At 51.5% G+C, this 24,155-nt stretch overlaps 2 protein-coding genes across 2 annotated transcripts; one reads left to right on the forward strand and one right to left on the reverse strand.

Moving 5' to 3' along the window:
• The first annotated feature begins 871 nt into the window (after positions 1-871).
• Il17b (interleukin 17B) lies at positions 872-5,540 on the forward strand. The gene is made up of 3 exons (XM_036204244.1): positions 872-936; positions 2,925-3,214; positions 5,215-5,540. Exons 1-3 carry the CDS (start codon positions 916-918, stop codon positions 5,444-5,446), a joined length of 543 nt encoding a protein of 180 aa, XP_036060137.1. The 5' UTR covers positions 872-915; the 3' UTR covers positions 5,447-5,540.
• Positions 5,541-10,769: 5,229 nt separating this feature from the next.
• Pcyox1l (prenylcysteine oxidase 1 like) lies at positions 10,770-22,570 on the reverse strand. Its single transcript, XM_036205092.1, has 6 exons — positions 22,343-22,570; positions 18,199-18,405; positions 16,835-17,009; positions 12,407-12,618; positions 12,059-12,199; positions 10,770-11,674 (listed from the first exon to the last, which is right to left on the reverse strand). The coding sequence occupies exons 1-6, from the start codon at positions 22,551-22,553 to the stop codon at positions 11,013-11,015; spliced, it is 1,608 nt and encodes a 535-aa protein (XP_036060985.1). The 5' UTR covers positions 22,554-22,570; the 3' UTR covers positions 10,770-11,012.
• Between the last annotated feature and the right edge of the window lie 1,585 nt (positions 22,571-24,155).

Genomic DNA, 24,155 nt, shown 5'->3' on the forward strand with positions numbered 1-24,155 from the left:
CATTATACAGAGAATGGAACTGAGGTTGAGAGAGAAGGAAGGCTGTAAGCAGTCAGTCATTGAGGGGACAGGGCCCTGAAAGTGGAGTTCTCTTGTGGATGATGGCAAACGTTACTCCATGAAGGCTGTAACCGTTGGCCATGAAGCTCCTAGGCATCAGCACCTTGGCCTGGGTGGAGCACAGAGGCTCAGAAACATGCTCCCAGAGCTAGAACTGTGCAGAAAATATCCCAGCATAAACAGTGTAGGGTGGTGTGTTGAGTTCTGGATAGGAACCAGGCCCAAATCCCAGCTCTGACACTGCTGATTCACTGTGGAATACCTGACAAATTCCCTTCTTGCTCAGGCCTCAGTTTCCCTGCCTGTGATCTAGAGGGTGGGCAACTGAGCTCACCTGAGGCTGGTTGGAGAAACTGAGGCTGTTTCCCTGGGAGATAGTACTGTCTTGGGTCTGGGCCAACACAGTCTCAGAACATGTTCTCTTCTGACCAACCAGTGGCCCTTCCCTCCTCCCCCTCCCCCCTGGCCATCCCCAAAGCAAACGAAGCTGATTGTCTTAACTGGCGCTGTGGGTGCTGGCTGGTCAGCCGGCCACAGGCCACAGGCGGAGGTGCCATCAGCCAGGGCCCCACCAGACACACAGGGCATTGTCCTTTGGTCAACAGCCCTGGGCACCTCAGGACCTGGCTCCTGGCCTACCCCCACACCCCTCACCGCCTGCCACTGTACTAAGGCCCAGCCAGCTGGGGGCCCAAGGCTCCCAGCTGACAGTGAGCCCACCCACCCACACCCCCCAGCAGCCCCCTGTGGAGCTATAATTGCCTCGGTCCACCCGGTTGCTGCTGCCATTCTCTCTGCGGCATCTGGGGTTCCTGGCGGGCGGCAGCTGCAGGGCCCGCTGCCTGGCTTGGTGGGATGGACTGGCCACACAGCCTGGTAGGTGGTGCTCCTTTCTCTGTAGCTGTTCTTTCCCATTGATTAATGGCTGCCTGTGTTTGGCTTGGAATCTGCAGGGCCCAGCTCTGTCCTCTCCTTCAGGCCCAGAGAGAAACAGAGCCTGGTCTCAGCCTGCAGTCATGGTCCAAGGCTTGGGCTCCAGCTCTGGGCATGGCCTGGTCACACTGGAACTCTTTCAGGAAGAAGCATCTTGGGGCAATCGGGCAGACGTGGGCACTAGAGTTTTTCCAGACCTGGCTCCTGGGATCTGGGCAGAGTGCATGATCTTGGGCACATCCTTCCGTCTTTGTTTCCCATTTGGAAATCGAGGGAGGGGGTGTTGAGTCTGGTCTATGCTTCCCCTGCAAGGTGAGTTGAGGAACGTGTGGGAAGCTCAGCTGGGAACGCCTGCAGTGAGGGGGATATTTCTGCTGCAGAACATAGGACCAAGGGGAAGAATTTAGCAGCCTGATCCACTCACTGCTGTGGCTCTTAGGCCAACAGGCGGCTCTGGCAAGAGGGGATGTGTGGAACTTGTTTCCAGGGGTCAAGGCTTGCTGGGTAGCCTGGATAATAAACTAGGCCTGGTCCCTGTGGGCCAAGATGTGCAGGCAAGCCATAGAGTCTGGAAAGACTCAGAAAAGTAGTGAGAAAAAGCTAGCCAGAACAGGAGTGAGGCAGGTTGTCTGCTGCTAAGGAGGGGGTGGTGTGTGTGTGTGTGTGTGTGTGTGTGTGTGTGTGTGTGTGTGTGTGTGTGTGTGAGAGAGAGAGAGAGAGAGAGAGAGAGAGAGAGAGAGAGAGAGAGAGAGATCTGGAAACGGAGTCTCCTAGGAACCATGCACCAGCTCCGTGCGGTGTTCCTTCTCCTCGCCCACTCGGTTTCAACTCATTTCCTTTCAGCAAAGCCTATAAGCAGCTCTAACCCCTTCTCACTCCTCCATGTCCCTGGAAGACTTTAGGCTTCCTCTGCTCACGATTATTTCCTCTTCTTCTTCTCCTTCTCCTTCTTCTTCTCCTTCCTTCTCCTCCTCCTCCTCCTCCTCCTCCTCCTCCTCCTCCTCCTCCTCCTCTTCCTCCTCCTCCTTCTTCTCCTTCCTCCACTGGATGAGTCTCCAGAAAGCCACCTTGCTGACCCAGACCGAGGGAGGGCCCTGCCCCAGCCACCCCTGAGCTTGTCACTCTTGTTACAGTTAACAGGACTGAGGTTGCAAGGCAGGCATGGTGGTGGAGTCCATTCAATCTGCATGCGCTCCACGGACTCCGACGCCATGGAGATACAGACACAAGGGATGTGTGGAAAGGGGCTCAGTGCTCTCAGGGAGTCTGTCCCTGGGGGAGTAGCTAAGGGGATATCAAAGAATCGCATGCCCAAGTACAACTGCAGATGTGTTAGGGACATGTTGGGTATGACGACTAGAAGCATTGCTGAGGTGGTGACCCAGAGCCCACAGCTGGGCGAGGTGTTTGGAAGGTGGGAAAAAAAAGGCAGAACTTGGTGGGCAGAGGCCTGTGCAAATCCCTCCCACAGAAAGGAACATGGCGGACAGAAGCTCAGAGGAGGCGAGGGGACGGGGGTGGGGTGGAGTGGGGTGGGGGCACAGGAGACCCCCAAGGCCTCAGAAAGGGCATTAAGGGAGAAGGTGATATTGTCAGGTGCGCTTTTCAATGGCTGCCATTGGATGCAGTGAGTTGATTAGAAGCCAGACAGGCTTGGGAAAGTCAGTTAAGAGGCAGTGGAGCTGTCCTGGGAACCAACTATGGTCTGCAGATGGATTAACTAGGGTGGGTAGGGGGATTTTCAGGAGATAACTGATTTTAAGGACTTCAAGATGCAGGGGATTGGGGGTGAGGTGTCATCAGTGCCTAACACAAAACAAGTGTCCAGATACAAGGTGGCCAGTGCAGAAGTTTCTCTTCTCTTTGCCCTAAACCTAAGCTAAGAGAGACTTGCTTGGTTCTGGCCTTTGACCAATACCCTTCTTTCTCAGCTGCTCCTTCTTGCCATCTCTATCTTCCTGGGGCCAAGCCAGCCTCGGAACACCAAGGGCAAAAGGAAGGGGCAAGGAAGGCCTGGCCCCTTGGCCCCTGGGCCTCACCAGGTGCCACTGGACCTGGTATCGCGTGTAAAGCCCTACGCTCGAATGGAAGAGTATGAGAGGAACCTTGGCGAGATGGTGGCCCAGCTGAGGAACAGCTCTGAGCCAGCCAAGAGGAAGTGTGAGGTCAACCTGCAGCTGTGGTTATCCAACAAGAGAAGCCTGTCGCCTTGGGGATACAGGTAGGTAGGCAGGGCACAGCAGGCTCCCCTTTCCCCTGTCCCAGACCGTGTTCAAGACCTTGGATTCGGGTGACTTTTCATCCCACTTCTGCATCTTACCACCTGTGAGGCTGTCAGTCAGTTGAATAGCTTTGCTGAGCCTCAGTTTCCCCAGCTGGAAGCAATGGTGGTGCGTACTTCAGATGGTCATACACAGCACCGTCTTTTCACCCTCCAGGTCTCAGCTGGAGTGCTTCTAAAGTGCTTTATCTGGCACTGTGGTTCACACTCTTTCATGCCAGACAGGTGCCTTCTTAAAGTCCGGCTCAGAACCACCTCAGGGTTCCTGTGCTCACCCAGTCAGATTCCCTAGGACTGATGCCCAGATCATGAGTGTTGCACCTGCCTCTCCATACTTAGGGTGCATGGCCCCCGCTTTGGCTTGGGGCATCACTTTGTTGCTCTGGGTTACAGAAGCAATGTCTGTGTGTCCAGCTCCACTTCCTAGGTCTGCAGGCAGAAGGGGTCCAGGGTACATGGATTAGATGGAGTGAAGGAACGGCTAGCTCACTCAGACTCAGCCCAGTGCTACCAGCTATGGTGCTTATATCCCTCAACTCTAGACTAGCACTGTTGGCCAGAACTTCCTGTGACACAGCCCCCCCCCACCCTGTGGTAGCCAGGTGACTGCTGAACCACTGGGATGAGAATGAAGCACCCGTATAGATGGAGTCGAGTGTAGGTTGGCACATGTAGCCGGTGGCTACTGTGTTGAGTGGTATAGCCCAAGCATGTGGCAATGGAGCCAGTTAGGATCCTTCAAACCACAGCTCGCTCCTATGTGGCGGTGCCCCTGTGTCAGTCAGGGAGACTGTAAAACTGTACGCTCATTCAAGAGACTTCAAATTTATTTCCAAGGTGCTCCCAAGCAGAGTGAGGTGACTGACAGCGTTATGTTCCCAGGTCTGATTCTCTTACTTCCCATCCGTGTTTAACTGAGGAGGAAATTGAGACAGAGAAGAAAGGGCCCAGAGCAGATATTCTAGGTCTGGGACAAGCCCAGAAGACTCTCATCAGTGAGTGTCTAAAGTCTAAGACAGATATGCTTTTAACATAATATGTGTATAAAAATACAGCCCCCAGAATTCACACAGGGAAGGAGAGAACTGACTCCCACAAGTTGTTCTCTAGCTCCTTGCAAGGTCTCCTCTGATCTCAAATAAATAAATAGATAGATGATAGATAGATAGATAGATAGATAGATAGATAGATAGATAATAGAAAAAAAAAAAAAGAACTTGTTGAGCTGGCCATGGTGTAATTCCAGCATTGGGAAGGCTGGGACAAGAGAATCCCAGGCAGGAGGTCACCCTGAGCTGCAAAACAAGACCTGGTCTCAAAAATGAAAAACAAACAAAACCCCTAAATCCAAACAAAACAAGGAAGGACGGAAGGAAGGAAGGAAGGAAGGAAAAGGGAAGGGAAGGGAAGGGAAGGGAAGGGAAGGGAGGAAGGAAGGAAGGAAGGAAGGAAGGAAGGAAGGAAGAAAGAAAGAAAGAAAGAAAGAAAGAAAAAGAAAGAGAGAGAGAAAGAAAGACCGAATCAATCCAAATCAAACCACAACACCACAAAGCTTGTTGAGTCTCCCAGGTTCAGTAAAACAATAGAACACAGGCCCATGTCCTCTTCCAAGGCAGAGTCTACATCCATGTGTGTACATTTTATCCCTGCAGATTAATTCCCCACAATATAAAAATAAGGTAGAGAAGCCCAAAGACTTGTTTTTCCATGTTATCTTGCTGGGTGAAAGGAGGAAGCTGGCGACATAGAACCTGACCAGCAGTAACTAGCTTCCAGATCTGAGTCTCCTTTTTTGGGAAGGCAGAGTTCATTACAACACACGCTGGCCACTAGCCCTAACCCTAACTCCGTAGTACCCCCTGGGGATAGCATGAGCAGTGCCCCTTGTTGTTCACCGTGGCATTCACCCTGATCTCTCCCGCCCTCCCGCTCCCCCGCAGCATCAACCACGACCCCAGCCGCATCCCTGCGGACTTGCCCGAAGCGCGGTGCCTATGTCTGGGCTGCGTGAACCCCTTCACCATGCAGGAGGACCGCACCATGGTGAGCGTGCCAGTGTTCAGCCAGGTGCCAGTGCGCCGGCGCCTCTGCCCTCCAGCTCCGCGCCCCGGGCCCTGTCGCCACCGCGTCGTCATGGAGACCATCGCTGTGGGTTGCACCTGCATCTTCTGAACCATCAACGCAGTGGCCACTGCAACTCCTTCCTCTCTGCGCCCACTGTGCCCCGCCAGGCTGATAAACAGTAAACGTTGTCCTTTATAAAGGAAGGCATTGGGGTTGCTTCTTGTGACTAGGAAGCTAAAATTCTGTCGGGGTTGGAGATCCCTGGGACACAAATTCCAGATCAGCCTGAGTATTTCCCAGGACTCGATTTCCCAAGAGTGAGCCAGGATATTAGAAATGGTGGGCTGGGGATGTAGCTCAGTTAAGAGCGTCTGCCCAGCACAATGAAACCCCGAGTTCCATCTCCAGCACCACATAAAACCAACGGGTGGTACACATCTATAACCCCAGTAGTCTGGAGGTGGGTAGGTCAGGAAATTCAAGGCCACCTTTGGCTATGAGTATAGCCTCGGATACACGAGACTCTCTCAGAAAACAAATACTGCTTCCACTTCTGTCATTTAAGATGGTGGCAGACTTTGTGCTCTTCCTTGTAGAATCTGTGTGACTGGAACATTGTCATAAGCAATATGCTGCCCAACTAACCCAAGTTACTAAGACATACCCTCCAAAGAGGCTGGCTCCAGGTTCTGCTGTGCCGAACTAGGGTTCAGTCTCTGCTAGATGCTGTGGAGATAGATGACCCTTGTCACAGATTGGAAGGGTTGCCCTCAGCCCCAAGATCCTTTGCAAAACAGACCTCACCTCCCCCCAAAGGGCCTCTGGTTGCCAGAGAGGCTCCAAAATCTTCACACACACACACACACACACACACACACACACACACACACACACCCGCCCCCGGAAGAGGAACTCTGGCTTTAAACACTCAAAGGATGCAAGGCAAACCAGATACGTCATTTTTCATCCAGTCACTTATCTGCACTGCTGGGGTGACAATATCTGTGATCCTCAAAGTGTCAGTCAGTCACCTGGGAAGCTTATTCAGACTTCTGGCCCGGTACTCAGAGGTGCTGACTTAGGTGGGTGTTATTTTTTCACTTGAATGCCATGGCTTTTCATTCCTACTATTGTGGGTCCTGATGCTGCCATCTGTGACCACGCTCTGAGAACCACTGGGTCAAATTAAGACATTCTCCTGACCACCATAGGCAATATGAAGTTATTCTAAAGCCCATACTGAGTTTTGCCCCCTGATGCTAGCTCTTCCCCCTGGTAACTGAATCTTGACCCCCTGGGCCTTCTAATCCCACAGCAAATCCCTAATCAGCTGTCCCGGGCTCTAAAAATACCTTGCCCCCCCCCCCCCTCCAGAACAGCTGAGGGGCTTGGGCTGTTTTCTGTGGGTGAGATGAGCTACCACTTTTCAGTTAACCTCCTGCAAGGGGTCAATAGCCCACTGCAGGAACACTTCACTCGGCTGTTTGAGCTCATGTGCCTACAAGAGCGTCAGTGTGGAATGCTTTAATTGTCTAATTCACGAAAAGCCAATGGTTAGGTATGTGCCTGTCTGGGCTGGAAAGTAACTTACCTTTTTTGGTATTGTTGTAGAGTGTATACTGGTTAAAATTACCCTGGGAAGTTTTGGCCTGGTTCCAGACACATGGAAAATAGACTCCACGTGCCAGCTCATGCCGATCCCTTTAGCAGCCACTTCTGCAGGGCTTACTTGTCTCCAAAGCTCCCACAGATGCTCTCTGGGTCTGTGCGTGCCCCTGAATGCAGGGTATGGAACTCAGGCTTTATATATTCTCAGTATGTGCTTTACCACCGAGCGATCTATCCTCAAGCCCTGTGCTCTCTGGGCTCTAGGCCCACACAATGGGCACAGCAATTTTCAAGGCTTTACTGGAAGTTATTCTGGCAGAAGTTGAGCTGCAGGAGTCCTGGGAGGCACAAGTAGTGTGGGTAGGAAGGGAATCCTCTTCCGGGCGAGAAGGGGCTATCCTTATAGAGGGAGCGTTAGAATCTTAGAATGCTTAGTACATGCTTGTTATACAAGGGTGATGGTTTCCCCTATTTCTGGGTCCTCATCTGTGAAAGGAGCAGATGAGATTTCACTATCTTCAACATCTTGTCCAGTCACTACAATCCTGGGACTTAAAGGTATGGCGTCTTCCTAAAAACAGTACATTTTTTTTTTTTTATTAACATCTACATAGTGAGAGAGCAAGAGAGGGAGAATGTGTGCATGAATGCAAACCATATGTGCTTGTGGAACACACAGGTAAATTCTGGGAGTCAGTTCTTTCCTTCACTCCATAGGTCCTGGGGTAGAACTGGTCTTCAGGCTTGCCAGCAAGTGTCCTAGCCCACTGAGCCCTCTTGCTGGCCTGAAACTTGGTCTCTTGGGCCTGAGCAGGGGAGCTCAGGCCTTGGGAAAAGTAAGTCTATAGTGAATCCAGAAACTTACTTAGGTCTAAAGCTAAATGCACACTTTCTATGACATGACACATATAAATAAATGCAGAGGCTTCCAGGGCACCTACCACTGGCCCCTAGCGTCCTTTAGTGCTGTTTCACGAGTGGGTGGAACAAGGCATTCCTTAACACCCTACCACCAAAGATTCGGCTTGGGCCATCTGCTCTAGAAAGCAGAGTATCTGTGCAGAGTTTTGTGGATTCCTTTTTTTCTTTCTTTTCTGAGACAGAATCTCACGGACCCCAGGTTGGCCTCAAAATTACTATGTAGCCAAGGATGACCTTGAACTTCTGATCCTCCTGCCTTACCCACTGAATGCTGGGATCACTGGCAGTGATGACCATGATTCAGGGTCATGTACATGCCAGGCAAGGACTCTATAGACTGAACTATGCTCTTAGCCCTGTGTACAGGGTTTTAAATACTCATTCTACTGAGGACAACAGACGGTAAGGGTGGTGCCTCTTCCATTTTGCTGCTCAGACTCACAGGCCTCTTTAGGCCTGGGCAGGGAATGTCTCTTCTGGCCCGAGAAGTCCAAGGTGAGCCCTGGGACAAAGCTTCCGGTTGGCCTGTGTTCCCCTTTCTGGGATCTGTCCTGCAAATGAGACCATGAGATGAACTTGAAGGCCTGGGCAAGTGGGCTTCAGGGCACTGGGAGTGGCTTTGTTTTGGAGCTGTTTAGGCCTGCCTACTCAGACAAAGGCTGGCTCTGTAGTGCAGCCAGCTCAGCCTTAGTATGAAGCCACAGCCCAGCAAAGGACCTGCCCTGTCTACGCCACACCCTCCTTAGGGACCCAAGAGAGTGGAGTTAGCAGAATATGCTTTACATTGTCTTTGGTCCTCAGGCCCAATACCGGGCATACAACGACAGCCTGCACCACCTGCATTTCAAAGTCCGTTGAATACCATCACGTTTTGACATCACTGAACTTGGGGAGTGAGGGAGGCATAGGTCCCTCGACAGTCGTGACATTTGGATAAGACCATTATCAGAGCCTGTTATTCTACGAAAATCAGTTGACTCTATGATCCCATTACTGGTCTGGTGTCTGAAGCCCAACCAGTCAGCACTTGGCCCTTCTCGGCCACAGGTATTGGTGCAGGGCTGGTCCACATGGTCTACATTAGAAATTTAGCTCAGTGGCTGTGGGAGCCCCTCCCACTGGGGGACCTGTCAACACTGCAGTCTTTGGCTGTGAGAGGACAGGGGATTGCCCTGTGCTCAGCACATGGCCTCGAATCATTTTAAGCAGTAATGCCTTCATTGTTCAGAGTTTTCATTTGTGTTTTTTCTGCTTCAACCAAGACTTGTGTCACTGATGTGCCAGTCTTATGGCATCTGTAATATCCACCACACGCAGATCACTTGTGCCCTAAAGACCATCTCTTCTCTGCCATCACCCTCACCTGGTAAAACACGAACCTTCATTCCAGTGTGAGCCTAACTGCATGGGAGGGGTTTATGCTCTATGCTGAACTCAATTCAGGCAAAGCTCCAGATCTGCGTTGTTCTATAAAACTTAGCAGAGACCTCAGATGAGTTATGTTCTCATGGTGAGCTCTTGTCTTCCTGGCAGAAGGAAACAGCCAGATGAATCTCAGGACTGTCTGTTGGGTAAGTTTCTGGGCTAGGATCTTCTGGTGGCCATGTTTCCTCTGTGCATCCAAGCCTTTCCCCTAAAGCGCAACTTAACAAGTGTGAGTGGTGTGAGTGGTGTGTGTGTGTGTGTGTGTGTGTGTGTGTGTGTGTGCATGGACGGGTGGCTCACACTGGCTCCACTCCTCTGTGTGCTCCCTCTACAGAAACGCACAGGTCCAAAGGAATGAAGACAAGTTTCACTCCAAAACCTGACTTGGGGATGTGGTGGTGCTGAGACTTGAGCCAGGGGCTTCATGCATTCCAAATATACGCCCTCCACTGAGCTACGCCTGTGATCCTCGATATTTATTTTATCTATTCATGTGACGGTTTTGGCAGTGTCAAAACCAAGGCCTCACAGATGCTAAGCAAGCACTCTGCTACTGAACTGCATCTCCAGCTCCAATCTACTGATCTTTCTAGGTTACAGAAAAAACAAAGTACAATTCTGTCTACGAAGCTAGTGCCTGAGAAAGCACCAGATTAACCTCCAAAGAACTCCTCCATCCCACACCTTCCTTTCCCCGGCTGGGGGAAAGTTTGGAGGTGAGGTAGGACCACTCTCTGCCATCCAAGGTCTTGCCTCCTTTGCAAGACAGATCCATCACGCGACATCTGTACCATCACATAAAAAGAATGGCCAATCCCTCCAGGGGCTGTCAAAAGCGTCCTTTCTTCCTACAGCTCAGCTTGCTTCCTTTTTTTTTTTTTTTTTTTGCCTGCCTGATTGACAGGTAGCCCAGAGCTCTGCTAATGGCAGTGTTTGGGTAAATGTCCTTAACAGTCGTACACAGTGCTGCTGGGAGGTATGGAGATAGTCTCAAAAGAAGTTCTGAACTAGAACCCACGCCAAATGGCCCATCCAAATGCTTACGTTTTCTGGTCTTGCTTTCCCTCTAAGTAGCTGGTTGTAAATGTTTTCCTGTAGGCGGTGCATTTGGGGAGTTTGTAATGGAATACAGAAACGAAACTGACTTCTCTGCTTTGTATTCCTTCTCACAGTCATCTGGGCTTCTAGTGAGGAAATGAAGTCAGAAGTAGCTTGGAGGATGAATTTTTATTTCTTCTTGAAAAACAGTAACAAAAAACAAAAACAAACAAACCCAAACGAAAAAACAAAAACAAAACACAAAAAATACCCCCAAACACTGACTTGAATTTCCTTCCCTTTTCTTAATCTCTCCCTTAAAAAACAAAAAAGGCTGCAGGGTGGTGGTGGCACTCGCCTTTAATCCCAGCACCTGGGAGGCAGAGCCAGCCTGGTCTACAGAGAGAGAGAGAGAGATCCAGGACAGGCTCCAAAGCTACACAGAGAAACCCTGTCTCCCAAAACCCAAAAAACAAAACAAAAAAGGCAGCTTCTAAGGATCCTTAGGCAGATAGTGAATCACCTGGACCCACGTGGGGGTGGGGGGGCACACATCTGCTCCAGACACAGGGCAGAGAGAGCAGAGCAGCCCACGAATGCGGCTTAGGCGGTCCTGTGCTGCTGGCTGGGGTGGGCTCCATCTTCAGTGTGGGACAGAGTTCCTGGATTCTCTCTGGAGCCCTCACAGTTCAGTCTTGACCTTATGGATCAAGTCCTTTTGGTCAATCTTGTCCAGGTCCTGGTACCAGCGGTTATAAGCCAACAAGGCCACGTTCTTAGCGGCTACAGCCATCATCTCCACGGAGCTAGCCGCCCACTCCAAGGCGTTGAGGTAGAAGAGCTGGTCGTGGAACGCGAACTTCGGGAGGCTGCGGCGGGAGCCGTAGAGGGGGTGGGCCTGCCACTCGGCTGTCTGGACTGAGTAATAGGAACGGAAGAGGGTCTTCAGCTCCGTCCGGAAGAGGGGCTTCGGGGACTGCACTCGCCACACTGCTGCTTCCTGGGGCTGCTTACGCCGGAAGCTGGCTGAGATGTTGACAGGACAGATGTTATCCAGAGTGCAGAAGAAGCTGGGGAAATCGGTGGTGAGGATGTTGGCGAAGGGGAAAAGCTTAGGGTCGGGGAAACCGAAGTAGGAGGAGTTGAGGTAGCCATGGACCAGGGAGACCACGGTGGGCTGGAAAGAGCCCTGAATGTCATCAATGGTTGGAGTGAAGCCTTCGAAGGTGATGTTGTGGCTGCTGTTGTCCAGATGCAGGGGCGTAGCAATGACCACGATGTCGTAGAAGTCAGAGCTGTTACCCTTGCCACTCTCGTACCCCACTTGGTACAGGGCTCTCCCTTCTAGCAGGAGAGAGAACACAAACGTCCATTTATTCCTTGGCTTCTACCCACTGACCTCCCTTCCATTTGGGACCCAGCCCTGAGGGTGCAGTGAGAGTGTGGTGTTAGTCTGGAAGGCCTAAGTCCTTCTTCTGGTTCTGCTGCTGACTGGCGGAGGTTAAGGACGCCACTCAAATTCTCAGTGGTCAAAGGAATAGCAGATGCATTGAAGGAAGCCTCCCGCTGCTACACGAACCGCGACAGCGCCCTCTAGTGTTGCTGGGCCTTCCACTGATTTTCTGAGAAATACTTCTCAGCAGGAATCACTAGGATCAAGGTACAGAGGAGGAAGGAGGAGGGCTGGCTAGGTACAGGATGGGCCTAACTCCTGTTTCCTTCACTCACCTGTAGTGTGCAGGGTCACAGAGGTCACTGTGGCATGGATCACGCTGGCCTTGGCAAGCTTCAGCAAACCGGAACAAACTAGCTTGTTGCCCCCTTCCACGGACCACAGGTTGCCCTGAGCCCCCACTAGTGACATGGCTCCTGGGGAAGGTAGGAAAGATCTTGGGCCTTCCTGCCAAGACAAGACTCCTCCCAACCATGAGCACAGGCAACACACATACAATACAATGTGATTTTAAAAAAAAAAATGGGGCGGTGGTAATAAGCCAGAACAAGGTTTTCACAGGGCCCGGCTTGTTCTGAGTATGTGGGCAGGGTGGGCGGGCAGGCTGAGGGCTGCACACTCACCGGCAAAGGCAGGCATGGATGCTGACTGGCCATAGTTGGCCCGTAGGACAGCAGAGACAACGTCGTCAATAAAGCGTTGTGTGACCCCCACCTGGAGCAGGGACTCGGCCACCGAACGCTGGGTCATGTTGACAAAGGTGGTCTCCCCCAGGGAGTAGAGCAGTTCTTCTACGCCTGAGAAGGCATAGCCATGAGCCTGGTACTTGTAGACCCTAGGAGACACATGGGACTGGAGTCTTGTGCAGAAAGGCTTTGGGGCTGACCACCCAGCATGAGGTCCTCTAGGCCTGCCACTTTATCCCTTTGGCCTGTTCTGTGGCTACAGTGGGCTTGTCTGTACCTCCTCACTGGTGGCCAGGGACGGGGTAGAGGTAAAGAAAAATAGTCTAGGATCCCAAAGTACCCTGCTTCCTAGTGTGGCTAGATGCCAATTACATCACACACACACACACACACACACACACACACACACACACACACACACACACCCGGCACTGATATGTCTCTGAACATGAGTGGCTTTTTTAAAAAAACAACAAAAAAAAAAAACAAAACTAGCTTCTAGTCTGTCCCAGCTTCAAAGACCAGGCAATAGCCTCACACCACACTACTGTCCTCCCCTCTGGCTTGATCTGGCTGGCAGCATTCTCACTTGCTCGGAGCTCCTGTCTGGTCCCTTTACTATTCATGCCGGCCCCAGAACTAACACAGATGGGAACTACCTGCTGGTATGTTCTGGACTAGCTTGTCTTTGAACTGCTGTCTTTTCTGGGCTGGTTTTCAGCTGGGCCATTAGACAGCAGTGTCCAGAGGGTGGGCAGGGATGTGGACTGGAAGAAGACAGGGATGTGGACTGGAAGAAGACAGGGATGTGGGACTGGAAGAAGACAGGGATGCAGGACTGGAAGAAGACAGGGATGTGGACTGGAAGAAGACAGGGATGTGGACTGGAAGAAGACAGGGATGCAGGACTGGAAGAAGACAGGGATGCAGGACTGGAAGAGGACAGGGATGTGGACTGGAAGAAGACAGGGATGTGGACTGGAAGAAGACAGGGATGCAGGACTGGAAGAAGACAGGGATGTGGACTGGAAGAAGACAGGGATGCAGGACTGGAAGAAGACAGGGATGCAGGACTGGAAGAGGACAGGGATGTGGACTGGAAGAAGACAGGGATGTGGACTGGAAGAAGACAGGGATGCAGGACTGGAAGAAGACAGGGATGTGGACTGGAAGAAGACAGGGATGCAGGGCTGGAAGAAGACAGGGATGCAGGACTGGAGAAGACAGGGATGTGGACTGGAAGAAGACAGGGATGCAGGACTGGAAGAAGACAGGGATGTGGACTGGAAGAAGACAGGGATGTGGACTGGAAGAAGACAGGGATGCAGGACTGGAAGAAGACAGGGATGTGGACTGGAAGAAGACAGGGATGCAGGACTGGAAGAAGACAGGGATGTGGACTGGAAGAAGACAGGGATGCAGGACTGGAAGAAGACAGGGATGTGGACTGGAAGAAGACAGGGATGTGGACTGGAAGAAGACAGGGATGCAGGACTGGAAGAAGACAGGGATGTGGACTGGAAGAAGACAGGGATGCAGGACTGGAAGAAGACAGGGATGTGGACTGGAAGAAGACAGGGATGCAGGACTGGAAGAAGACAGGGATGCAGGACTGGAAGAAGACAGGGATGTGGACTGGAAGAAGACAGGGATGTGGACTGGAAGAAGACAGGGATGTGGACTGGAAGAAGACAGGGATGCAGGACTAGAAGAAGACAGGGATGCAGGACTGGAAGAAGACAGGGATGTGGACTGGAAGAAGACAGGGATGTGGACTGGAAGAAGACAGGGATGTAGGACTGGAAGAAGACAGGGATGTGGACTGGAAGAAGACAGGGATGTGGACTGGAAGAAGACAGGGATGCAGGACTGGAAGAAGACAGGGATGTGGACTGGAAGAAGACAGGGATGCAGGGCTGGAAGAAGACAGGGATGCAGGACTGGAAGAAGACAGGGATGTGGACTGGAAGAAGACAGGGATGCAGGACTGGAAGAAGACAGGGATGTGGACTGGAAGAAGACAGGGATGTGGACTGGAAGAAGACAGGGATGCAGGACTGGAAGAAGACAGGGATGTGGACTGGAAGAAGACAGGGATGCAGGACTGGAAGAAGACAGGGATGTGGACTGGAAGAAGACAGGGATGCAGGACTGGAAGAAGACAGGGATGTGGGACTGGAAGAAGACAGGGAGGTGGACTGGAAGAAGACAGGGATGCAGGACTGGAAGAAGACAGGGATGTGGACTGGAAGAAGACAGGGATGCAGGACTGGAAGAAGACAGGGATGTGGACTGGAAGAAGACAGGGATGCAGGACTGAAGAAGACAGGGATGCAGGACTGGAAGAAGACAGGGATGTGGACTGGAAGAAGACAGGGATGTGGACTGGAAGAAGACAGGGATGTGGACTGGAAGAAGACAGGGATGCAGGACTAGAAGAAGACAGGGATGCAGGACTGGAAGAAGACAGGGATGTGGACTGGAAGAAGACAGGGATGTGGACTGGAAGAAGACAGGGATGTAGGACTGGAAGAAGACAGGGATGTGGACTGGAAGAAGACAGGGATGTGGACTGGAAGAAGACAGGGATGTAGGACTGGAAGAAGACAAGGATGTAGGACTTCAAGAAGACTGGTAGAACTTACTTCTACAACAGGAGATGGTCAGCATGGCAGAGCTACTTAAAACGGACAAGAGAGAAAAGTAGATAGAAGAAGGGCTGAGTCTGACTGTGTATATAATGGAAGTAGTGCAATCCCAGGAACTTGGATGGCGACACAGGAGTATTGTGACTTTGAGGCCAGTCTGGACTACACAGTGAGACTCTGTGTTAAACAAAGGCAGGAAGGGGAGGGGGAACTGGGTGGTGGGGAAAAGGGTTGTGCAACAGGGTTATGGTCATGGCACGGCTGTGGCACTCAAACTCACAACTGTAGTTGCCTGATAGGGCCTGCACAAGATGGAGCCCTTTGAACATTCATTTATAGGTGGTGAGGGGCTCAAGGGGCCCTGACTCACCCAAGGAAGCTAAGTGCAGGCAAGGGCTGCTGGAGAAGAGGAAGTCAACATCTTTAATGGCGAGGTTCCCACGCTCCAGAGGACAGCTCCACACCAAGGGTCATATGAGCAGCCCTGGTTAAACCCAGTGGATGGCAAAGCCAACCAAAAACAAAATGGAAGACCTGATGGTGGGATGGGGCCTCGGTGGGAGTGGAAGGAGCGGAAGAGAGGGAGGAGGGATGACTGTGACCAGAATGCATTCCATACATGTGTCAAACTATCAAGGAATAAGTTTAAAAGGAAAGAGCACAGAAACTTTGAGGGACATCTGGAGAACGTAACGGAGACGTGTCACCTCGTATGGCCTACTCACAGAGCGGGGAGGGAGTGGAGAATGGGGGAAAGCAGAGGAGCATGCCATGGGACCACACCTGGGCATCTGACACTGAGGAGAGCCCGTGATGGGGGCAGGGGGGGCAGGCTCTGCTCAGGGCTCCAGGAAGCAGGGGGCCTACAGAAGAGGACTGGCTGGCTGCTTGGCATGTGAGTACAGAGCAGGCGCAGACCACGTGTCCTCTGTATCTGGGGGTGATAGGGAGGGCCTGGCACTCAAGAGAAAAGAAGAGATAAGAGAATTGTTCTAGAGCAGGGGATCTCAACCTGTGGGCCTTGACCCCTTGGACCCCTTATCAGCTATCCTGCATATCGGATATTTACATTACGATTCACAACAGTAACAAAATTACAGTTACAAAGTAGCAATGAAATAACTTGATGGTTGGGGTGGGGGTCACCACCACATGAGGGACTGTATTGAAGGGTCACAGCACTAGGAAGGTTGAGAACCACTGTCCTAGAGGGACAAGGTGGGGACAGAAAGCTTGCAAATGGATGACCCCAGGCTGCACATGGCCTACATGAATGTTCCATTTGGTTGGGTCACAAAATCAATTGGTGATAAACACCAGAAAGCTGGAAGATTTCATGACAGGATCCCTGGTGGCTGGTCACAGTGTGCTGCTGCTGCGGCCACCCTCAGATGGCTTTGCTCTTCTCCCCCCACACACCCCTGCTCTCTTCCACCCAGGGACCTCGCTTACTTCACCCCACTTTAGCCTTTGTAAGCGACTGAGTTTGCAACCCATGCTTCAGTAATTTAGTGGGAGGAAGGAATAAAGATTAGGGTTCGAAAGCCCAGGGCCCTGAACCACACACTCCTCAGGCTGGGGCTTGCACCGAGCCTGCACCGAATCATTCAGGGTCCTTGCGTCTACTCCTTTCTTTTACAATTCCCGATCAATCAACTCCTGCCTAAGACCTTCTCTGGCCTCCTACCGTCCGTTCTGCAGCTCCGCCCGGCCCTACCTCATGAACTTCTCCATGACTTCCTCCACCCACATCTGCAGCCTCAGGAAGCTGATGCCGTAGTGCCACCAGAGGCGGAAGAGGTTCAGCAGGTACCAGTCGGTTTCCTCCAGCACGAAATGCTCCCCGCCGAAGATGGCGCTCCTGCCCACCACCTCGCGCCGCTGTCTCAGCCCTGCGGAGACCGGCAGCCCCTCAGCTCCCCTTCACAGCTCTCAGGAGGCCCAGCAGTACTTGAGCTTTTTGCACTGGGGCTGGAGCTGTCTATCTTGTGCCTTTGTGCTTCTTGTCTATACGTAGCACGCTAATGAATACACTGAGAAAAACGTTTGCCCTTCCCAGTGAATAAGAAAATGCAAACAGTGTACCATTTTGTATTTCTTTCAACAGGGATCTGCTCAGCCAAGAGGGAGGGAAATGCTACCATTCCAGAATGTTAAAGGGCTCACAGGGCAGGGCTAGCTTTGATCTGGGTCCTTGAACTCACACTAGCTCCTTCTGGCTTCTCAGCATTCTACAACTAAAAGAACACTCCACTCATGGATAGGTATACGGCCATAATTTAGTCCCTTCCACCCCGCCATAACATACACAACACCCTGCATCCTGGACAGTCCACTGTAGGCTTCCATGGCATTGTGTTTCACCCCAAGTACAGAGAGGGTGGGCAGAGAGGGCATTTCAACCTTCTGCTCTGGCAAAGCCTGCTGGGGCCAATGAGCTTGCACGTATGCACTTGGCAGATCTACAAGACGTGATCCTGCAGCACCACTTCTGAGAACCGGAACTTCTTCAGCAGACAGCACGTGTGTTTGGAGTTTAGATGATGCCAGCTTTGAGCCCCAACTTTACCACGTTAGCAGAAGGATATTAATGACTGGAGCTCCAGCCTCTCTACAGGGAGATCTGTCTCTCGTCCCGAAGGCTGATTGGGTTTGAGGAACTGTCCACATACCACCTAGTAGAGTACCAAGGATCTGGTGGGCAACAGGATGTGGACACTGATATGGTTGCAGTAACTAAGAGGTAGTACTAAGAGGTAGTACATTGAAAGGGAAAGACTGGCCTGGGAGTCAAACCTCAGTTCTAATCCCGGCTCTGCAACTAACTCACTGTGTACCTCAGGCAAGTTCTTTCCCCTCTCTGGTCTCAGCTGCTCCATCTGTAAAATGAGGAGATGGAGCTAAATGACTATCCGAACGTAAGGGTGTGTGTGTGTGTGTGTGTGTGTGTGTGTGTGTGTGTGTGTGAGAGAGAGACAGAGAGAGAGAGAGAGAGAGAGAGAGAGAGAGAGAGAGAGAGAGAGAGTCTGGGAAGGGCCTGAGGCACCGGGCACTCACTAGACCCCAGTGCTGGACACTCACCTAGCAGCTTGACGAAGTCCTGCATGTGGAGGCTCAGGGAGTGGAAGGAGGCTGCCCCGCTCTCGTAGTTCTGCTTGTTGACGGAGATGGTGGCCAGGCGGCCACCCACAGCCCCTTTCTCATAGACGACAATTTGCACCCGGGGTCCAAAGTGTTGCTGAAGGAAATGGGCCACAGCAGAGCCCCCGATCCCAGCTCCAATAACAGCTGTCAGCAAAGCCCAAACAAAGCAGGGAAGGAGAGATGGCACAATGGGAGGGAGGCTGGTTACTCATGCGCTGCCCCGGGCAGAGCGGAGGCTGCTGGCACTTGCTCGTCCGTGGCAGGCTTATGGAATTTCAAAGGGGGGGTTCACAGTCTGAGTCTTCTGATGCTCTAAGCTTAACAATCAAAGGCTGCCCCCCCAAGCCACACCCCAACCCACCTACTGCTATCCTCATCAAAGGAAGACCCTAGCAGCAAGAGAGAAGGAAAGAATCTCAACATTCTGAATGCTCTTAAAAGAGAAGAAATTGAGCCGGGTGGTGGTGGTGCATGCCTTTGATCCAAGCTCTCAGGAGGCAAAGGCAGGCAGATCTCTGAATTCAAGGCCAGTCTTGTCTACAGAGAGCTCTGGGACAGCCAGGGCTACATAGAGAAACCCTGTCTCAAAAACCAAACCAAAAGACAGAGAGAGAGACAGAGACAGAAAGAGAGAGAGAGTTAGACACACACACACACACACACACACACACACACACACACACACACACACACAGAGAGAGAGAGAGAGAGAGAGAGAGAGAGAGAGAGAGAATATATAAATTGGGCCAGTTAGATGGCTTGATGTCAAGCTTATTTATTGACCTACATAGTAGGAGAGAACTGACTCCTGCAAGTCGTCCCCTGATCTTCACACACACGAGTGACATGGCATGCATGCAGCCCCTCTATACATCGATCGATGTACAAGACTCACACCCTGCATTTTTCTTATTTCAGGGTTAGTTGGTGAAAGCAGTTACTGACCACGCACTTCCGTTGGGCTGGAAAACATTCCTTTCCTCAATTCAGGATCAACAAACTACGGCCCATAGGCCAAAATCCAAGTACGGGCTTGTTTCAGATGTTTTATAGCACATGTCTGTCTGTCTGTATTTTTTTTTTTTTTTTTTGAGACAAGCCTTCCCTCTATAGACCAGGCTGGCCTTGAACTCATAGAGATCTGCCTGCCTCTGCCTCCCCACCTCCCCAGTGCTGGGATTAAAGGAGTGTGCCACCTTGTACAGTAGGCTTTCTTTCTTTCTTTCTTTCTTTTTTTTTTCTCGAGACAGGGTTTCTCTGTATCTTTGCGCCTTTCCTGGAACTCACTCTGTAGCCCAGGCTGGCCTCGAACTCACAGAGATCTGCCTGCCTCTGCCTCCCAAGTGCTGGGATTAAAGGCGTGCGCCACCACCGACCAGCTTTCTTTTCTTTTTTGAGATAGGGTTTCACCATGCTGCTTAGACTAGCCTTGAATTCCTAGGCTCAAGTGAGTCTCCCTCTCAGCCTCCTGGTGCTGATGACATCCTCGGACAAAGCCACACCCTTTCTTTTACTTACTGTCAGTAGGAAAATACCTTGAAATGGCCTGTAAAAGCCAAAATATTTACTCTCTGGCCCTTTACAGGCCTTTTAGTCAAAGTCCAACCTGCCACCCGACACTGCTAGGAACCACTGTCTAGACAGATAGTTGTCAACACATATCACTGAGGGGAGAGTGAACGAGTTATGAAACCCTTGGGCTGGGCTATTGCCTTATGTGCAATTCTGTCTGCTCAACACCTGAAACACTGCTTTCCTCTCTCTGACAGCCCAGGATTCCCCTCCAGCCAGGCAAGAAGACAGAGACTTCTCCAGTCCCCAGGAGAAATCCCCAGGCCGTCTTTAGCACAGTTTGCCAGAGACGCCTTCTAGGGAGGGACAGGTGTCTGTTTCTCATGCAAGTTCCTGCAGCTCACTCTGCCTTTGCCATACCATATTCAAATGCCTTGAGGACAGAGAGGAAGCAGGATTATGTAGTCCCCAGGTCCTGGCAGATAACAAAGTCCAGGAGATATCTATTGCATGTTGAAATAACCAACACCTTTTTCTTAGTACTTAAGACTCACTTCCAGGAATACCCTTCATTTTTTTCTTAACCACTCTGCTCTCTTTCCCTCCTCTTCCCCTGGAGAGTCCCAAACTACCTATTTTCTCCAAACAAATTGACACTGCAAGGTCTGGAGGTGCCACATTCAACCCCCACTCCCCCAGGCTATAAGGAAGATGTCACATCACTGTGAGCAGGCTTATGGAACACACAGAACAGACACTGCTCTGGGTCCTACAAGATGTGCCAAGGCTCTGAGACGAACCAAGGAGGGTGTTGGTTCCCAGGAGCCTAAGCAGCCAGTGGGCGGAGACTCACTCACAATCAGCTAAAACAATCCATAACCAAGCAGGACAACAGGCTTTCCGGGAGTCCTGAGAAGGAAGCAACAGATACAGGCTTCTCAGAGAGAAAGCATTTGAGTGGGACCCTAGAGAAAAACCTGCAAGTCAGTGAGAGGAGAAAGAACTACATGGGCGGGGCATCGAGGGGAACTCTAAAGGGTCCTCCGGCCACGCAGAAGCACTGAGATAGGATCCTGATGGAGCCCAAGGACTATGACCTTGAACAGGAAACACTTTGTCCTCCTTCCTAATCCAGTCCAAACCACCAAGGGGGGGGGTGAAGGCTTTCAGGAAAGCTAAAGGGCAGCTTGTCATCGATCGGGAAGACTGGGGGAGGTGTGTCTGGGGACCAGCTGGAAGAAAGTAGGCTGCAAGCTACGGAATCACCATTTGGTTCTACACGGGGGTGGGGGGGAGTGCTTGCTGCTTCTCCCAAGAAAAATTAACCTCTATCAGGCCTCCTCTTAATGCTGGAGCCCCCAGGATTCTCCCCTCCACAGACACTTAGTCACAAATCAATTTCCAGTATGCTTTGGTCAGCCTTAACCCTCTGTGGCCTTTAGCACCCTAAGCTTTAGCACTGCACCGGCCCTGGCCAATCGATGTTATGTCAGATGTCCCAAGGCACTCCAGTCAACTGGAGTTCACGGAGGCAGTCTAGTGGAATTATTACTCTGCCCTCCCCACAACTAGGAACTCAGCATTTCTGGTTGTGGGAATTCATGTGCAAAGAGATTTGAGAACCTTTGAGTCATGCAGAGTTAAAACAAAACAAAGAAAAAAAAAAAGTTGTGTACAAACATGGAACCAGGGAGTGAGACTCCACAGTTGTGTATTTAGTGAGGTGTCCTGGGGCCTGAAATTTATTTTGAAATGCACCAAAATGTGAGCGGTGTTAGTAGCAAATAGCAGAGTGGGTGGTGGGCACAAGGATGAGATTGTAAAATTCTTTCAACTTCGCTGTATGTCTGGAGAACTTCAGAATAAAATGTTGGGGTATACCACACAAATAATAATAATACAGAAAAATGACTGCCGTCAACAATTCCCCATACTGGGCTGTGGGGCTGTGGGGCTGTGGGGCTGTGCAGTAGAATGCTTGTCTAGCAAGCCTGAGAGGGGAAAAAAAAAGTCCTCACTCTGTCACTCTGCAAATCCACCCCCAGCAAGCTATTGTTCTATCCCGCGGAAGGAACCACCTTCTACAGACCGGAAGTTCTGGGTAGATGTTACTTCTAGGAAGCCTTCTTAGAGCCCGCTGAACCTGCCAAACCTACAGACATGGAACTTTCTCATCCCAGGAAAGGGCCTGGCGTCCTGAAGGAACCACAGCCATAGCCTGCTGCCACACATGGGGTCCCCAGCCGACCCCTGCGAACGCCGCCGCCCAGCTCCTCCTGTCTTGTTACCAGAGAGCTTCTCAAGAAGCAAATACTCCGTGATCATGCGGACAGCTGTCAGTGGCTATTCCTGCCCGGGCCTCCTCCTTCCCAGGTGGTCCTCTCCTCGTGACCACGCCACCCTCCCTAGCAGCACCTCCCCTGTGCACTCTCCTTCCGCGCCCACCGGCTCCTAGCCTCTCCTGCATCCAGCTCCTCTCGGGAGCCGTCCTCCCCTGCCCCCCGGTCAGCTGCAAAGCCTCTTCCCTCCCGTCCTCCTCAGTGAGCACCCCACCGCATCCTTCCCGCACCGATTTTTCCGGGCGGGGCGTCTCCGCCTGCAGCGGCGGCGGTGAGAAGCGTGGCCAGCATGGCGAGCAGCGGAGCAGCGCGGGCCATGGCGGGTGGTGATCCGGCTGCACGCTGCGGATCCCCGCTCGCGGTTGGCGCTCGACTGCGCGCCCCGCCCTGGCGTCCCACTGGCCGGCTGGCCTTGCAGCCGGGTCGGTCCCAGCCTTTCATTGGTCGAGCAACCGTCCCTCTGCAGTACGAGATCTCCATTAGCTACATCTGTCTCAGGGAGGGCTCCGTCATTGGCAGCGTCCCTGTCCCTCCTCCTTGGATGCGGGTTCTTCATTGGCTGGCTCATTCTGCTCAGGCGCAGGTGTGCGCGTCTTTGGAGCTCAACATCAGGACCAGGGCCCAGGGAGGAGATGCACAGGAAGGGAGTTTAACCACAGTTACTAGCTTTGTGATGTGCCTTCTTGGTGTCTGTTTCCAGGGGGCGCAGAATATCTAGGCTCTGCCTTTCTAGGTTGTGATGATCACGTGAGATGACGGATGGATCCCTCAAGTGCTGTGAATTGCTGATCAAGCTGGCGACCCAGCTTAGTTAAACGCTTCCTTGTAAAAGTTCTGAAACAACCACGTCTGCGTTGGATCCTTCGTTTTTGTTCTGTTTTTGCTTCCAGTATCTACGTCTTTCACCTGCCCTCTACCGTCTCTCCTTTCCTTTGTTTTCACTTAGTTGTTTACTTATTTAGACTCTAGATTTCATGTAGTTTTGGCTGGCCTGGACCTCACTAAGTAATGGAGGATGATCTTGAACTCCTGATCCTCCTGTCTCCACCTCTCAAATGTACATGTTCGCTCCCCTATTTTTGGAGACAGAGTCCCACCCAGGCTGGCTAGAACTCATGGTGATTCCCAGGCTTTGTGTTGCTGGGATTGCAGGTCTGAGCCACCATGCTGCTTATTTTTAAATTGATGAGTTTGCCTGCATGTCTGCATGTGCACCACATGCAGCCTGCTGTCCTGCAAGGTCAGAAGAGGGCATTGGATCCCCTGGAGCCAGACTTACTACACCTGGAAGTGAACCACCTCGAGGATGCTGGGAACTGAACCTGGGTCCCTGATGTGCAAGAGCAACACATTTCTTAACCACCGAACCATCGCTAACCATCTCTCCAGCCTCTCTTCCACATTTTAAACAATCCTTTTGTGTCAGGTATTCTTACGTGTTGACCACTTACACTGTGGTTGTTGTGCTTTTATCATATTTAAAGTTCATCTTGGCTCTCCACTTTGTAACACTGGAGTCTTTTGGGATGGTTGAATCTAGAGCCCTGCTTTCCCCCACTAGTTTTGTTTGCTTTTTTGAGATAGAGTTTCTCTGTGTAGCCCTGGCTGTCCTGAAACTCGCTTTGTAGACCAGGCTGGCCTCGAACTCACAGAGATCCGCCTGTCTCTGCCTCCCGAGTGCTGGGATTAAAGGCATGCGCCACCACCGCCGACCTCCCCACTAGTTCCTATAACTCTACCAGCCTACTGATCGTGCATGAGATCATCAGGTTCAAAATAGCTGGTAAAAGAAAAAGCAAGCAAACAAAACCACACCATTAGGTGGTACTGAGGTGCAAAATAATTAGCTGAGGCTAGGAATGAGGTGAGGTAACCATATCAATTATCTGCTGCTATGTAATGAAACACTCCAAAACCAAAGTAATAATCTTTTAGTTTGTTCATAAATGTACAGTGTAGTCCCACTTGCATAATGGCCTATTGGTGGACAAGATGGTATTGGCTCAGCTATTTTTAAGGGTTGGTCCAGAAACCTGACGACTT

The sequence above is a fragment of the Onychomys torridus genome, chromosome 13 (assembly GCF_903995425.1).
Source record: "Onychomys torridus chromosome 13, mOncTor1.1, whole genome shotgun sequence".
Lineage (NCBI taxonomy): Eukaryota > Metazoa > Chordata > Mammalia > Rodentia > Cricetidae > Onychomys > Onychomys torridus.

What these genes read in the sequence shown, in the direction of transcription:
- Il17b (XM_036204244.1), top strand. Translation starts at nt 916, where the DNA reads ATGGACTGGCCACACAGCCTG. An exon ending in TGGACTGGCCACACAGCCTG is followed by an intron (nt 937 to 2,924) that starts GTAGGTGGTGCT and finishes CTTCTTTCTCAG; the next exon opens with CTGCTCCTTCTTGCCATCTC. An exon ending in CTGTCGCCTTGGGGATACAG is followed by an intron (nt 3,215 to 5,214) that starts GTAGGTAGGCAG and finishes GCTCCCCCGCAG; the next exon opens with CATCAACCACGACCCCAGCC.
- Pcyox1l (XM_036205092.1), bottom strand. Translation starts at nt 22,553, where the DNA reads ATGAAAGGCTGGGACCGACCCGGCTGCAAGGCCAGCCGGCCAGTGGGA. An exon ending in CGCCCCGCCCGGAAAAATCG is followed by an intron (nt 18,406 to 22,342) that starts GTGCGGGAAGGA and finishes CTTTGCTGACAG; the next exon opens with CTGTTATTGGAGCTGGGATC. An exon ending in TGTGACCCTGCACACTACAG is followed by an intron (nt 11,675 to 12,058) that starts GTGAGTGAAGGA and finishes CTCTCCTGCTAG; the next exon opens with AAGGGAGAGCCCTGTACCAA.